At 39.3% G+C, this 13,316-nt stretch overlaps 2 protein-coding genes and 1 long non-coding RNA gene across 3 annotated transcripts in view; 1 reads left to right on the top strand and 2 right to left on the bottom strand.

The window, feature by feature from the left end:
- The window catches only part of LOC139688272 (uncharacterized), an 89,753-nt gene extending 80,462 nt beyond the window's left edge, over nucleotides 1–9,291 (bottom strand). Inside the window, exon 1 of the long non-coding RNA XR_011700732.1 lies at nucleotides 9,179–9,291. This is a non-coding gene — a long non-coding RNA (uncharacterized lncRNA). The remainder of the gene's footprint in view (nucleotides 1–9,178) is intronic.
- On the top strand, nucleotides 9,188–11,436 carry LOC139688271 (U6 snRNA phosphodiesterase 1-like). The gene is made up of 5 exons (XM_071585743.1): nucleotides 9,188–9,363; nucleotides 9,469–9,608; nucleotides 9,689–9,869; nucleotides 9,948–10,107; nucleotides 10,909–11,436. Exons 1-5 carry the CDS (start codon nucleotides 9,200–9,202, stop codon nucleotides 11,104–11,106), a joined length of 843 nt encoding a protein of 280 aa, XP_071441844.1. The 5' UTR covers nucleotides 9,188–9,199; the 3' UTR covers nucleotides 11,107–11,436.
- A 1,103-nt stretch (nucleotides 11,437–12,539) lies between these two features.
- The window catches only part of Oatp26F (Organic anion transporting polypeptide 26F), a 58,368-nt gene continuing 57,591 nt past the window's right edge, over nucleotides 12,540–13,316 (bottom strand). The window contains exon 12 of the mRNA XM_071585742.1: nucleotides 12,540–13,156. Within this exon, the coding sequence (XP_071441843.1) occupies nucleotides 12,871–13,156 (286 nt within the window). The 3' untranslated portion in view covers nucleotides 12,540–12,870. The remainder of the gene's footprint in view (nucleotides 13,157–13,316) is intronic.

Genomic DNA, 13,316 nt, shown 5'->3' with positions numbered 1-13,316 from the left:
TTGTGGCTATCCCTTGGTTGTACATCGTCTTAGCTTTGAACGCATCTTACAAGTTGACCGGCGATTATATTTGGTTGAATTTCCTCCAATACAAAGGTTAACCAATAGTTTATACGTTAACCTACTATCACAAGCACTGAGGTGCTTTCCGTCTATCTGAAGAAGCGGGGGACGGAAAGCCTCAGAAAAGATAGCGTAGGAACCAATAAAAATAGGAAAAGAGAAATAGCAATGATTTTATAGTAACTGAAGTGCATTCCGTCTATCTGAAGAAGCGGGGGACGGAAAGCATCTCAAGAGATAGCGTAGGAATAATTAAAAAATAGGAAAAGGGAGGCGGCAATGATGATATAGGATCTGCGGTCAATTCCGTCTATCTGAAGAAGCGGGGGACGGAATGACTTGGGAAAATTAAATATGCTTATTTAAAACACGGCAATTTCATGCCACTAAAATGTTAAAGGATTTCGTAACGCTAAAAAACGAAAAAAAATGTTGATAAAATTCCTCTGTTTTACCGTAGGTTTCGGGAGATGCTCCCTTTTTAATTAAGGGAAAGAGCGAGCGGTTTCTCATATGCCTCCCGGGGATCTCTTTTTCGCTCGTTTCTTCTCCAAGCACAAAGAGAAACGCATCTAGCGAGTAACCTCTTCGGGTGATGTGGAATAACTTGCAGATAAACTAAAACCGTGATGTATAAATGAACACTACTAATAATACAAAAAAAGGTTATCCATACATACCTTCTAAGACCATTTCATTCAATCCCATCTTCGCAGCTCAAGACATCAGAGAAAGAAAATGGAGAGAAGTGAAGAATCAGGAGGAAGTGTGAAAGTGAGAAATCTGTGACCGGAATATGGTGCTAAAATGAAAAAGAACCTGTAAGTAATGAATTAGGAAACAGATTGCTGACTTGGTGTGTTTCCATTAAAACATTGGTCTACTATGTGACACTGAAAAGAAGAAAAAAACGGTCGTATTTCAGATAATATTGAGTGCATAAAAGAACAAACTATAAAAAAAAATATCTCCATGGGCCAAGTTCAGTGTCGTGTCGCAGTCACTTTTAATCGGCCCTGGCTACTAAACTAGGCCAGCAGCATGGGGTAAGCAAAAGACTGCTTGAAGTACATGTGTAGCTCAGGGTGTATGGTGAAAATTAGAGAAAAAAATGTTCTAGTTTAGGAGATATTGTGAAGTACTTTGTGTTTTTTCGTGTGAGATGACGACTGAGGTGAGGTAATTGGGCCCCGGTTACTAAACTAGGCCAGGAGCATGGGGTAAGCGAAAGTCCGCTTGAAGTACATGTGTAGCTCAGGGTGTATGGTGAAAATTAGAGAAAAAATGTTCCACTTAAGGAGATATTTTGAAATTCTTAGAAAATCAGCCGAGATAACCCTTTGCCGTGGGCCAAGTTCAGTGTCGTGTCGTAGTCACTTTTAATCGGCCCTGGCTACTAAACTAGGCCAGGAGCATGGGGTAAGCGAAAGACTGCTGAAAGTACATGTGTAGCCTAATGTGTATTGTGAAGATTAGAGAAAAATATGTTCTAGTTTAGGAGATATTGTGAAGTACTTTGTGTTTTTTCGTGTGAGATGACGACTGAGGTGAGGTAATTGGGCCCCGGTTACTAAACTAGGCCAGGAGCATGGGGTAAGCGAAAGTCCGCTTGAAGTACATGTGTAGCTCAGGGTGTATGGTGAAAATTAGAGAAAAAAATGTTCCACTTAAGGAGATATTTTGAAATTCTTAGAAAATCAGCCGAGATAACCCTTTGCCGTGGGCCAAGTTCAGTGTCGTGTCGTAGTCACTTTTAATCGGCCCTGGCTACTAAACTAGGCCAGGAGCATGGGGTAAGCGAAAGACTGCTGAAAGTACATGTGTAGCCTAATGTGTATTGTGAATATTAGAGAAAAAAATGTTCTAGTTTAGGAGATATTGTGAAGTACTTTGTGTTTTCTCGTGTGAGATGACCACCGAGGTGAGGTTATTGGGCCCTGGTTACTAAACTAGGCCAGGAGTATGGAGTAAGCGAAAGACTGCTGAAAGTACATGTATAGCCTAGGGTGTATTGTGAAAATTAGAGAAAAATATGTTCTAGTTTAGGAGATATTCCGAAGTACTTCGTGTTTTTTCGTGTGAGATGACGACGGAGGTGAGGTAATTGGGCCCTGGTTACTAAACTAGGCCAGGAGCATGGGATAAGCGAAAGACTGCTTGAAGTACATGTGTAGCCTAATGTGTATTGTGAAATTTGGAGAAAAAAATGTTCTAGTTTAGGAGATATTGTGAAGTACTTTGTGTTTTTTCGTGTGAGATGACGACTGAGGTGAGGTAATTGGGCCCTGGTTACTAAACTAGGCCAGGAGCATGGGGTAAGCGAAAGACTGCTTGAAGTACATGTTTAGCTTAGGGTTATGGTGAAAATTAGAGAAAAAAATGTTCTAGTTAAGGAGATATTTTGAAATTCTTAGAAAATCAGCTGAGATAACCCTTTGCCGTGGGCCAAGTTCAGTGTCGTGTCGTAGTCACTTTTAATCGGCCCTGGCTACTAAACTAGGCCAGGAGCATGGGGTAAGCGAAAGACTGCTGAAAGTACATGTATAGCCTAGGGTGTATTGTGAAAATTAGAGAAAAATATGTTCTAGTTTAGGAGATATTCCGAAGTACTTCGTGTTTTTTCGTGTGAGATGACGACGGAGGTGAGGTAATTGGGCCCTGGTTACTAAACTAGGCCAGGAGCATGGGGTAAGCGAAAGACTGCTTGAAGTACATGTGTAGCCTAATGTGTATTGTGAAATTTGGAGAAAAAAATGTTCTAGTTTAGGAGATATTGTGAAGTACTTTGTGTTCTTTCGTGTGAGATGACGACTGAGGTGAGGTTAAGATGGCCCTGGGTACTAAACTAGGCCAGGAGCATGGGGTAAGCGAAAGACTGCTTGAAGTACATGTTTAGCTTAGGGTGTATGGTGAAAATTAGAGAAAAAAATGTTCTAGTTAAGGAGATATTTTGAAATTCTTAGAAAATCAGCTGAGATAACCCTTTGCCGTGGGCCAAGTTCAGTGTCGTGTCGTAGTCACTTTTAATCGGCCCTGGCTACTAAACTAGGCCAGGAGCATGGGGTAAGCGAAAGACTGCTTGAAGTACATGTGTAGCCTATGGTGTATTGTGAAAATTAGAGAAAAAAATGTTCTAGTTTAGGAGATATTCTGAAGTACTTTGTGTTTTCTCGTGTGAGATGACGACTGAGGTGAGGTAATTGGGCCCTGGTTACTAAACTAGGCCAGGAGCATGGGTTAAGCGAAAGACTGCTTGAAGTACATGTTTAGCTTAGGGTGTATGGTGAAAATTAGAGAAAAAAATGTGTTAGTAAAGGAGATATTTTTAAATTCTTAGAAAATCAGCTGAGATAACCCTTTGCCGTGGGCCAAGTTCAGTGTCGTGTCGTAGTCACTTTTAATCGGCCCTGGCTACTAAACTAGGCCAGGAGCATGGGGTAAGCGAAAGACTGCTTGAAGTACTTGTGTAGCCTAGGGTGTATGGTGAAAATTAGAGAAAAAAATGTTCTAGTTTAGGAGATATTCTGAAGTACTTTGTGTTTTCACGTGTGAGATGACGACCGGGGTGAGGTAATTGGGCCCTGGTTACTAAAGTAGCCCAGGAGCATGGGGTAAGCGAAAGACTGCTGAAAGAACATGTGTAGCCTATGGTGTATTGTGAATATTAGAGAAAAAAATGTTCTAGTTTAGGAGATATTGTGAAGTACTTTGTGTTTTCTCGTGTGAGATGACGACTGAGGAGAGGTAATAGGGCCCTGGTTACTAAACTAGGCCAGGAGCATGGGGTAAGCGAAAGACTGCTTGAAGTACATGTTTAGCTTAGGGTGTATGGTGAAAATTAGAGAAAAAAATGTTCTAGTTTAGGAGATATTTTGAAATTCTTAGAAAATCAGCTGAGATAACCCTTTGCCGTGGGCCAAGTTCAGTGTCGTGTCGTAGTCACTTTTAATCGGCCCTGGCTACTAAACTAGGCCAGGAGCATGGGGTAAGCGAAAGACGGCTGAAAGTACATGTGTAGCCTAATGTGTATTGTGAAGATTAGAGAAAAATATGTTCTAGTTTAGGAGATATTGTGAAGTACTTTGTGTTTTTTCGTGTGAGATGACGACGGAGGTGAGGTAATTGGGCCCTGGTTACTAAACTAGGCCAGGAGCATGGGGTAAGCGAAAGACTGCTTGAAGTACATGTGTAGCCTAATGTGTATTGTGAAATTTGGAGAAAAAAATGTTCTAGTTTAGGAGATATTGTGAAGTACTTTGTGTTTTTTCGTGTGAGATGACGACTGAGGTGAGGTAATTGGGCCCTGGTTACTAAACTAGGCCAGGAGCATGGGGTAAGCGAAAGACTGCTTGAAGTACATGTGTAGCCTAATGTGTATTGTGAAATTTGGAGAAAAAAATGTTCTAGTTTAGGAGATATTGTGAAGTACTTTGTGTTTTTTCGTGTGAGATGACGACTCAGGTGAGGTAATTGGGCCCTGGTTACTAAACTAGGCCAGGAGCATGGGGTAAGCGAAAGACCGCTTGAAGTACATGTGTAGCTCAGGGTGTATGGTGAAAATTAGAGAAAAAAATGTTCCACTTAAGGAGATATTTTGAAGTACTTTGTGTTTTCTCGTGTGAGATGACGACCGATGTGAGGTTATTGGGCCCTGGTTACTAAACTAGGCCAGGAGCATGGGGTAAGCGAAAGACTGCTTGAAGTACATGTGTAGCCTAATGTGTATTGTGAAATTTGGAGAAAAAAATGTTCTAGTTTAGGAGATATTGTGAAGTACTTTGTGTTTTTTCGTGTGAGATGACGACTGAGGTGAGGTAATTGGTCCCTGGTTACTAAACTAGGCCAGGAGCATGGGGTAAGCGAAAGACTGCTTGAAGTACATGTTTAGCTTAGGGTGTATGGTGAAAATTAGAGAAAAAAATGTTCTAGTTAAGGAGATATTTTGAAATTCTTAGAAAATCAGCGGGGATAACCCTTTGCCGTGGGCCAAGTTCAGTGTCGTGTCGTAGTCACTTTTAATCGGCCCTGGCTACTAAACTAGGCCAGGAGCATGGGGTAAGCGAAAGACTGCTGAAAGTACATGTGTAGCCCAGGGTGTATGGTGAAAATTAGAGAAAACAATGTTCTAGTTTAGGAGATATTGTGAAGTACTTTGTGTTTTCTCGTGTGAGATGACCACCGAGGTGAGGTTATTGGGCCCTGGTTACTAAACTAGGCCAGGAGTATGGAGTAAGCGAAAGACTGCTGAAAGTACATGTGTAGCCTAATGTGTATTGTGAAATTTGGAGAAAAAAATGTTCTAGTTTAGGAGATATTGTGAAGTACTTCGTGTTTTTTCGTGTGAGATGACGACCGAGGTGTTTTTATCGGGCCCTGGTTACTAAACTAGGCCAGGAGCATGGGGTAAGCGAAAGACTGCTTGAAGTACATGTTTAGCTTAGGGTGTATGGTGAAAATTAGAAAAAAAAATGTTCTAGTTAAGGAGATATTTTGAAATTCTTAGAAAATCAGCGGAGATTACCCTTTGCCGTGGGCCAAGTTCAGTGTCGTGTCGTAGTCACTTTTAATCGGCCCTGGCTACTAAACTAGGCCAGGAGCATGGGGTAAGCGAAAGACTGCTGAAAGTACATGTGTAGCCTAATGTGTATTGTGAATATTAGAGAAAAAAATGTTCTAGTTTAGGAGATATTGTGAAGTACTTTGTGTTTTCTCGTGTGAGATGACCACCGAGGTGAGGTTATTGGGCCCTGGTTACTAAACTAGGCCAGGAGTATGGAGTAAGCGAAAGACTGCTGAAAGTACATGTATAGCCTAGGGTGTATTGTGAAAATTAGAGAAAAATATGTTCTAGTTTAGGAGATATTCCGAAGTACTTCGTGTTTTTTCGTGTGAGATGACGACGGAGGTGAGGTAATTGGGCCCTGGTTACTAAACTAGGCCAGGAGCATGGGATAAGCGAAAGACTGCTTGAAGTACATGTGTAGCCTAATGTGTATTGTGAAATTTGGAGAAAAAAATGTTCTAGTTTAGGAGATATTGTGAAGTACTTTGTGTTTTTTCGTGTGAGATGACGACTGAGGTGAGGTAATTGGGCCCTGGTTACTAAACTAGGCCAGGAGCATGGGGTAAGCGAAAGACTGCTTGAAGTACATGTTTAGCTTAGGGTTATGGTGAAAATTAGAGAAAAAAATGTTCTAGTTAAGGAGATATTTTGAAATTCTTAGAAAATCAGCTGAGATAACCCTTTGCCGTGGGCCAAGTTCAGTGTCGTGTCGTAGTCACTTTTAATCGGCCCTGGCTACTAAACTAGGCCAGGAGCATGGGGTAAGCGAAAGACTGCTGAAAGTACATGTATAGCCTAGGGTGTATTGTGAAAATTAGAGAAAAATATGTTCTAGTTTAGGAGATATTCCGAAGTACTTCGTGTTTTTTCGTGTGAGATGACGACGGAGGTGAGGTAATTGGGCCCTGGTTACTAAACTAGGCCAGGAGCATGGGGTAAGCGAAAGACTGCTTGAAGTACATGTGTAGCCTAATGTGTATTGTGAAATTTGGAGAAAAAAATGTTCTAGTTTAGGAGATATTGTGAAGTACTTTGTGTTCTTTCGTGTGAGATGACGACTGAGGTGAGGTTAAGATGGCCCTGGGTACTAAACTAGGCCAGGAGCATGGGGTAAGCGAAAGACTGCTTGAAGTACATGTTTAGCTTAGGGTGTATGGTGAAAATTAGAGAATAAAATGTTCTAGTTAAGGAGATATTTTGAAATTCTTAGAAAATCAGCTGAGATAACCCTTTGCCGTGGGCCAAGTTCAGTGTCGTGTCGTAGTCACTTTTAATCGGCCCTGGCTACTAAACTAGGCCAGGAGCATGGGGTAAGCGAAAGACTGCTTGAAGTACATGTGTAGCCTATGGTGTATTGTGAAAATTAGAGAAAAAAATGTTCTAGTTTAGGAGATATTCTGAAGTACTTTGTGTTTTCTCGTGTGAGATGACGACTGAGGTGAGGTAATTGGGCCCTGGTTACTAAACTAGGCCAGGAGCATGGGTTAAGCGAAAGACTGCTTGAAGTACATGTTTAGCTTAGGGTGTATGGTGAAAATTAGAGAAAAAAATGTTCTAGTAAAGGAGATATTTTTAAATTCTTAGAAAATCAGCTGAGATAACCCTTTGCCGTGGGCCAAGTTCAGTGTCGTGTCGTAGTCACTTTTAATCGGCCCTGGCTACTAAACTAGGCCAGGAGCATGGGGTAAGCGAAAGACTGCTTGAAGTACTTGTGTAGCCTAGGGTGTATGGTGAAAATTAGAGAAAAAAATGTTCTAGTTTAGGAGATATTCTGAAGTACTTTGTGTTTTCACGTGTGAGATGACGACCGGGGTGAGGTAATTGGGCCCTGGTTACTAAAGTAGCCCAGGAGCATGGGGTAAGCGAAAGACTGCTGAAAGAACATGTGTAGCCTATGGTGTATTGTGAATATTAGAGAAAAAAATGTTCTAGTTTAGGAGATATTGTGAAGTACTTTTTGTTTTTTAGTGTGAGATTACGACCGAGGTGAGGTTATATGGCCCTGGTTACTAAACTAGGCCAGGAGCATGGGGTAAGCGAAAGACTGCTTAAAGTACATGTGTAGCCTATGGTGTATTGTGAAAATTAGAGAAAAAAATGTTCCAGTTTAGGAGATATTTTGAAATTCTTAGAAAATCAGCTGAGATAACCCTTTGCCGTGGGCCAAGTTCAGTGTCGTGTCGTAGTCACTTTTAATCGGCCCTGGCTACTAAACTAGGCCAGGAGCATGGGGTAAGCGAAAGACTGCTTGAAGGACATGTGTAGCTCAGGGTGTATGGTGAAAATTAGAGAAAAAAATGTTCTAGTTTAGGAGATATTGTGAAGTACTTTGTGTTTTTTCGTGTGAGATGACGATCGAGGTGAGATAATTGGGCCCTGGTTACTAAACTAGGCCAGGAGCATGGGGTAAGCGAAAGACTGCTGAAAGTACATGTGTAGCCTACCGTGTATTGTGAAAATTAGAGAAAAAAATGTTCTAGTTTAGGAGATATTGTGAAGTACTTTGTGTTTTTTCGTGTGAGATGACGACTGAGGTGAGATAATTGGGCCCTGGTTACTAAACTAGGCCAGGAGCATGGGGTAAGCGAAAGACTGCTTGAAGTACATGTGTAGCTCAGGGTGTATGGTGAAAATTAGAGAAAAAAATGTTCTAGTTTAGGAGATATTGTGAAGTACTTTGTGTTTTCTCGTGTGAGATGACGACTGAGGAGAGGTAATAGGGCCCTGGTTACTAAACTAGGCCAGGAGCATGGGGTAAGCGAAAGACTGCTTGAAGTACATGTGTAGCTCAGGGTGTATGGTGAAAATTAGAGAAAAAAATGTTCTAGTTTAGGAGATATTGTGATGTACTTTGTGTTTTTTCGTGTGAGATGACGACTGAGGTGAGGTAATTGGGCCCTGGTTACTAAACTAGGCCAGGAGCATGGGGTAGGCGAAATACTGCTGAAAGTACATGTGTAGCCTATGGTGTATTGTGAAATTTAGAGAAAAAAATGTTCTAGTTTAGTAGATATTGTTAAGTAATTTCTTATTTTTGGTATGAAAGGGCGACCCTTTGGACTGCACTGGGCCCTGGATGCTACATTAGCCTATGGATGTGGTTTTTATGCCTATGCCGTGATAGAGCAGGGATTGCCGAGTGTTTCTGGTGATTTTCAAGAAAAGTACTTCTGTAGTTCAGCAGATATTGTCGAAAACGTTTTCGTTAGGACCTCATAGTTTTTGATATGAAAGACGACTTCCCGCTTGGGCTAACTTCAGTGTAGAGTTCATTCTAGGGCCCTATATCGTTTACTACATAATTCATCCTGGTCTTACAATTGCAAGTGGTTACAGGGAGTATCACTGGGTTTAGTGTGTCCGTTGTAGTCGGATTATTGCCATGGTTTAGGGGATTTACTTAGTTACGTCGTGCAAAAATATTTACGTTGGTATGACTGAAAAATCCAGATCTCCAACGGCCGGTGGATAGCCGTGGGCTAGCTCGTCGTGGGCCAAGTTCAGTTAAGTCCATACTGAGTACCGCGAATACTAACAGCAACGCATACGCACCGTCAATTATTGAATTGATAAATGGCGGCTGTCTCTAAAGGAGCCCTCAGTTTGCTGCAAGAATATGATGGTGACAGCAGTGAGGACGAAGTTCCAGGTCCGAGAGTTTCGACCAAAAGAGAGCTGAAGAATGATCACGACGATGGGACCCAAAAGAGTCTCAAAAAAGATGAACGTAATGGCAGGTGACGTAACAATTTTCTTAATCGTGTTAAAATGCTACTAATTTGGCATCGGCGGGAAGTCACTGTTTTTATTTAAAAAACTAAGACCAGCATGCATGTTTACAGGCTTCCCTTGCCATCGGATATCAGTTCACTTTTTTCCTCTACGTCTCCAGCACATGTAGATGAGCCGAAACTCCACGGTGGAAGAATTCGTTCTTTTCCTCACGAAAGAGGGAACTGGAGTACCTATGTATTTGTCCCCTGTAATTATTTGAGCAACATAATTTTACATTCGTTTTATATTGTAATGGTGCAGTTAAAGAAATGGCATCTTTTGTTGCAGATGTTCCCTCTCTTGTAGTCAACTCTCTAGCGGATGTACTTGTCGCTTTGATGGAATCAGACATTCAACTGGAGAAAACCGATGATTTGCACGTTAGTGTGACAAGGACAGTGGTTTTAAGGCATCATTGGATAGATTCATTTATTGAATCCGTCCAAAAATCGTTTAATGGCTTCCCCAGGTGAGTATAGCCAGTGAATTGACCAACTGTAATGTGCCAATGTTAATTTGCTTGGAAACATAACGTGATTACTTGCAGTTTCAGTATTGGTTTTGGTGCTTTAAAAGTTTTCACAAACGAAGAAAAAACTAGAACTTTTATTGGATTTTCTATTGACATAGGATGTGATAAATTATCAAAGATTACACAAGAGATGGATAAATGCTTAGCAGATTTCAAGCTCCCACCATTTTACAGCGTAAGTACAATTCAGTTTAGTGGTTACCTCTCGTTTTGAATTCAAACCACTCTATGTGAGAGTAATAATATAATTATTATTTATAAATAACAAAATGTGACATCAAATGAATTGGATTTCCTCAGTCGTTCATAGCAATACTCCTTGCTACTGGAACATATAATTCAGGAAAATATATGGTTAGAATGATCCGTTGATTTATGACCTTTCCTGTTTGTAGCTATTTGGATTTATATCTCCCCAGTCAGGAGATGCAGAGTGTTGTTCGTTTTGAGATTTTCCACTGTATTTTACATTTCATTAGATTGGCCATGTTCTTTGTTAATAGACTGTACTATAGTTAATACTTAGTTACATTCCATATAGATTGCTCATTCTCATGTACAAACTATAGTTTAAAAAAATGATTACTCCCTGTTCACTTTGAATTGGGAGGTAGTGTAATTACTATTTGTTTTTGCAGGAGTTGGATCAGTAGTTTAAATTTCTGGCTACAAAAGTATTTCAAATACCATGGCCAAGAATGGCATTTTTCATTCATTGTAATCCCATATTCAAGAATCTCTTTCGCAGCCTTTACTTGATTATTAATCTTCATTTTAAAAAAGCAGTGAATACATAAAACTAGATAAATTACAGCAGTTTCAGTGCAATTGGTGTGGCCTTGCTCAATTTTGAAGTTCAATAATTTCTTTTCCAATGTTTTTTTATGATGAAATGATATTTCACCAAATCTAATGTAGGTATGAATTGTTATTTTTATTGCATATCACTCATAAATTACTGGTACCTATATTACAGAATCCTAGTTTTCACATGAGTATTGTATGGTGCAATGGAGACAAGTCAAAGGAAATCCTACAGAAAATGTCAAGTGTTGAACTAGTCCATCAGCAATTTGTGAAAGCTCACCCATCTGAATGGCATGCAGAAATCAATCAAGTGCAGTGCAAATGTGGAAATAAACTGTTTTCCTTCCCCCTTGTACAAGATGTTTGAACGATAATTATTGAAAATGTATTATTCCTTTAAGAGTTCAATCCTTTCATTTTCAACTTTTCCAACAATCTTCCACTCAAACTTTCCTTATACAATATGAAGCCTCACATACTTACCAATGCATGAGCATTTACTATTGTATTCTAGTATATCGATTTGTGGAACATGGTAGAGCTGATTTGTTTAGAGAAATTGACGTTTTGGAGGACTCTGGATGTCCCAGGAACAGGTAGAAAATCAACTTTGGAATGTGGCCCAAGGACTACATAGGACTGTTAAAGGTGGGTTTTTACGGGAAATGCTGTTGTTAATAAAATACTTTTTATCAGACTAGTTCTTTGTATGCATTTCAGATATTCATATTAATATGAATATTTACAAAGCTTGTGAGTGAATTGTTTGACTTTTACATAAACTGAATGGACCTACAAGTGGCCCAAGATGACCCTTTTATGGAGGCATATGGTCACCCGAAGTAATAATCTTGTATGCAAGGAATCAATGATAAACCTCCACATAATTGTGGCTGCATCAGCCTCTGGAGATTAACAAATTCATCACAAGTTGTCCTTTCGAAGATTGGCCTGTAGCATCTTTTTAAATTATTCTATTGCATAGCAATATTTTCATTCCCTCATAGCTCTTAGCAACATCATTTAGTAGTTCTCTATAGTGTGCTCAAAACAAGCAATGATGCTCTTGTTTTCTGACTCTCCTAACCTCAACTTGGCTTGCATTTTCATCACCATTCAAATGTTCATGAAAACCTTTTAGTGAGTTATATACTTTGTTTGCAGAGTTTTCATCTTTTATGATATATAGTTGCCATAATTTGCTAAGCCCTTTTTAATAGTTCACCCAAAAAAAAACAAGGAATCGTAATTCCACAAGGCTGAAAGATAGTTTGTGATGAGTGAATGTTTGAGATGGCAGTATTGGATTGAATCCTGAATAATGTGAATGATTATTTATTCTCATATGCTTGTCATTTTTGTTCTTAAATTATTTCAAATTATGTTGTGCAGGTTATATAAAAAATTAATATACAATGGACTGTGACAAAGAATTTGATCTTCTCTAATATTTTATATTTCGTAAGTTTTATAAAGTGGTGTATCCTGATTGACAGATTGTTTTGTTTTTATATATAGATTAGTAAAGGCTGTTAGCTTTTTCTGCAAAAAAATGGTATCATTTGCCAATCTGAATATAATTACATTGTGTAATTGTTGAGGGAACTCAATTAATCCATGGTGAGAAATTTGTGGTTAGTGTATTAGGAAGCTTACCTTAAACATAGTGCCATACACTATCCAGTACAAATCTAGAATGATGGAATGGAACATAATTTCCTCAGTAAAGCACAGAATGATTTTTTTTCAGTAGTAACATCTAAGGTTCCAATAAAAAAATATTCATGTGACTTCCTTTTATTGGTGTTGATGTGCTTTCCTAAATGTACACATTAAGTCACTATGTATTATCGTAAAAATAATAAATTAGAAAGTAAATCTCCACACTTTAGAAATATATTTCTATGATAAACGCAACATTTCAGAAGAGTGCTCTTTGGTTTTTTTAGCAGGCTGTGCAGCTGGGTAAAATTTAAAGGTACAATCTATATGGTGTCTGGTCCATTCATGAGTTTTACCACACAGATTGAACATATACTTGTCTTTCATTATTGGCACAATTTTTACATCACAAATACACAGGAGAGCCTTCCGTAGTTGCCCTTTTTAAATCCAGGTCCATTTGAGCAATTTAAACAAATCCTTCACTGGTAATATTTGCATGGCCATTTAACGCCCTTATATCCGAGGTCATCTCCTGAAGGCTTCCAACATAATTTATTTTTGGATCTTCATCTATTATTTTCCTAAATCTTGGGAAATTGCTGAAAGATTCCCTTTCCCTTGGTGGGGATTCAGATGTTTTCTCAGACACCTTTCCTGAGGCATTTTCCTGTGGAGGAACATAAAACCACCAAGATAGGAAGAAGAAGAGCACTGCAATAGCTTTAGCTGAAAATGCCACAGCCACCATGTACCTGCAAAGAGTGGAAAATTTTAAGTCTAGTGATTTTATTCTCTTTAAAAATATACATAAAATAATGAAATTCACCCTATTTTCTCAACAAAGGATAGCTCAATACATTAAAAGGGATAGAATGCCATGGGAAAGACAAAAATCAAAGAAGCCCAAAATTT

The sequence above is a fragment of the Hetaerina americana genome, unplaced genomic scaffold (assembly GCF_022747635.1).
Source record: "Hetaerina americana unplaced genomic scaffold, ioHetAmer1.1.p SCAF_2, whole genome shotgun sequence".
NCBI lineage: Eukaryota > Metazoa > Arthropoda > Insecta > Odonata > Calopterygidae > Hetaerina > Hetaerina americana.
This window is presented reverse-complemented; position numbering and strand designations above follow the sequence as displayed.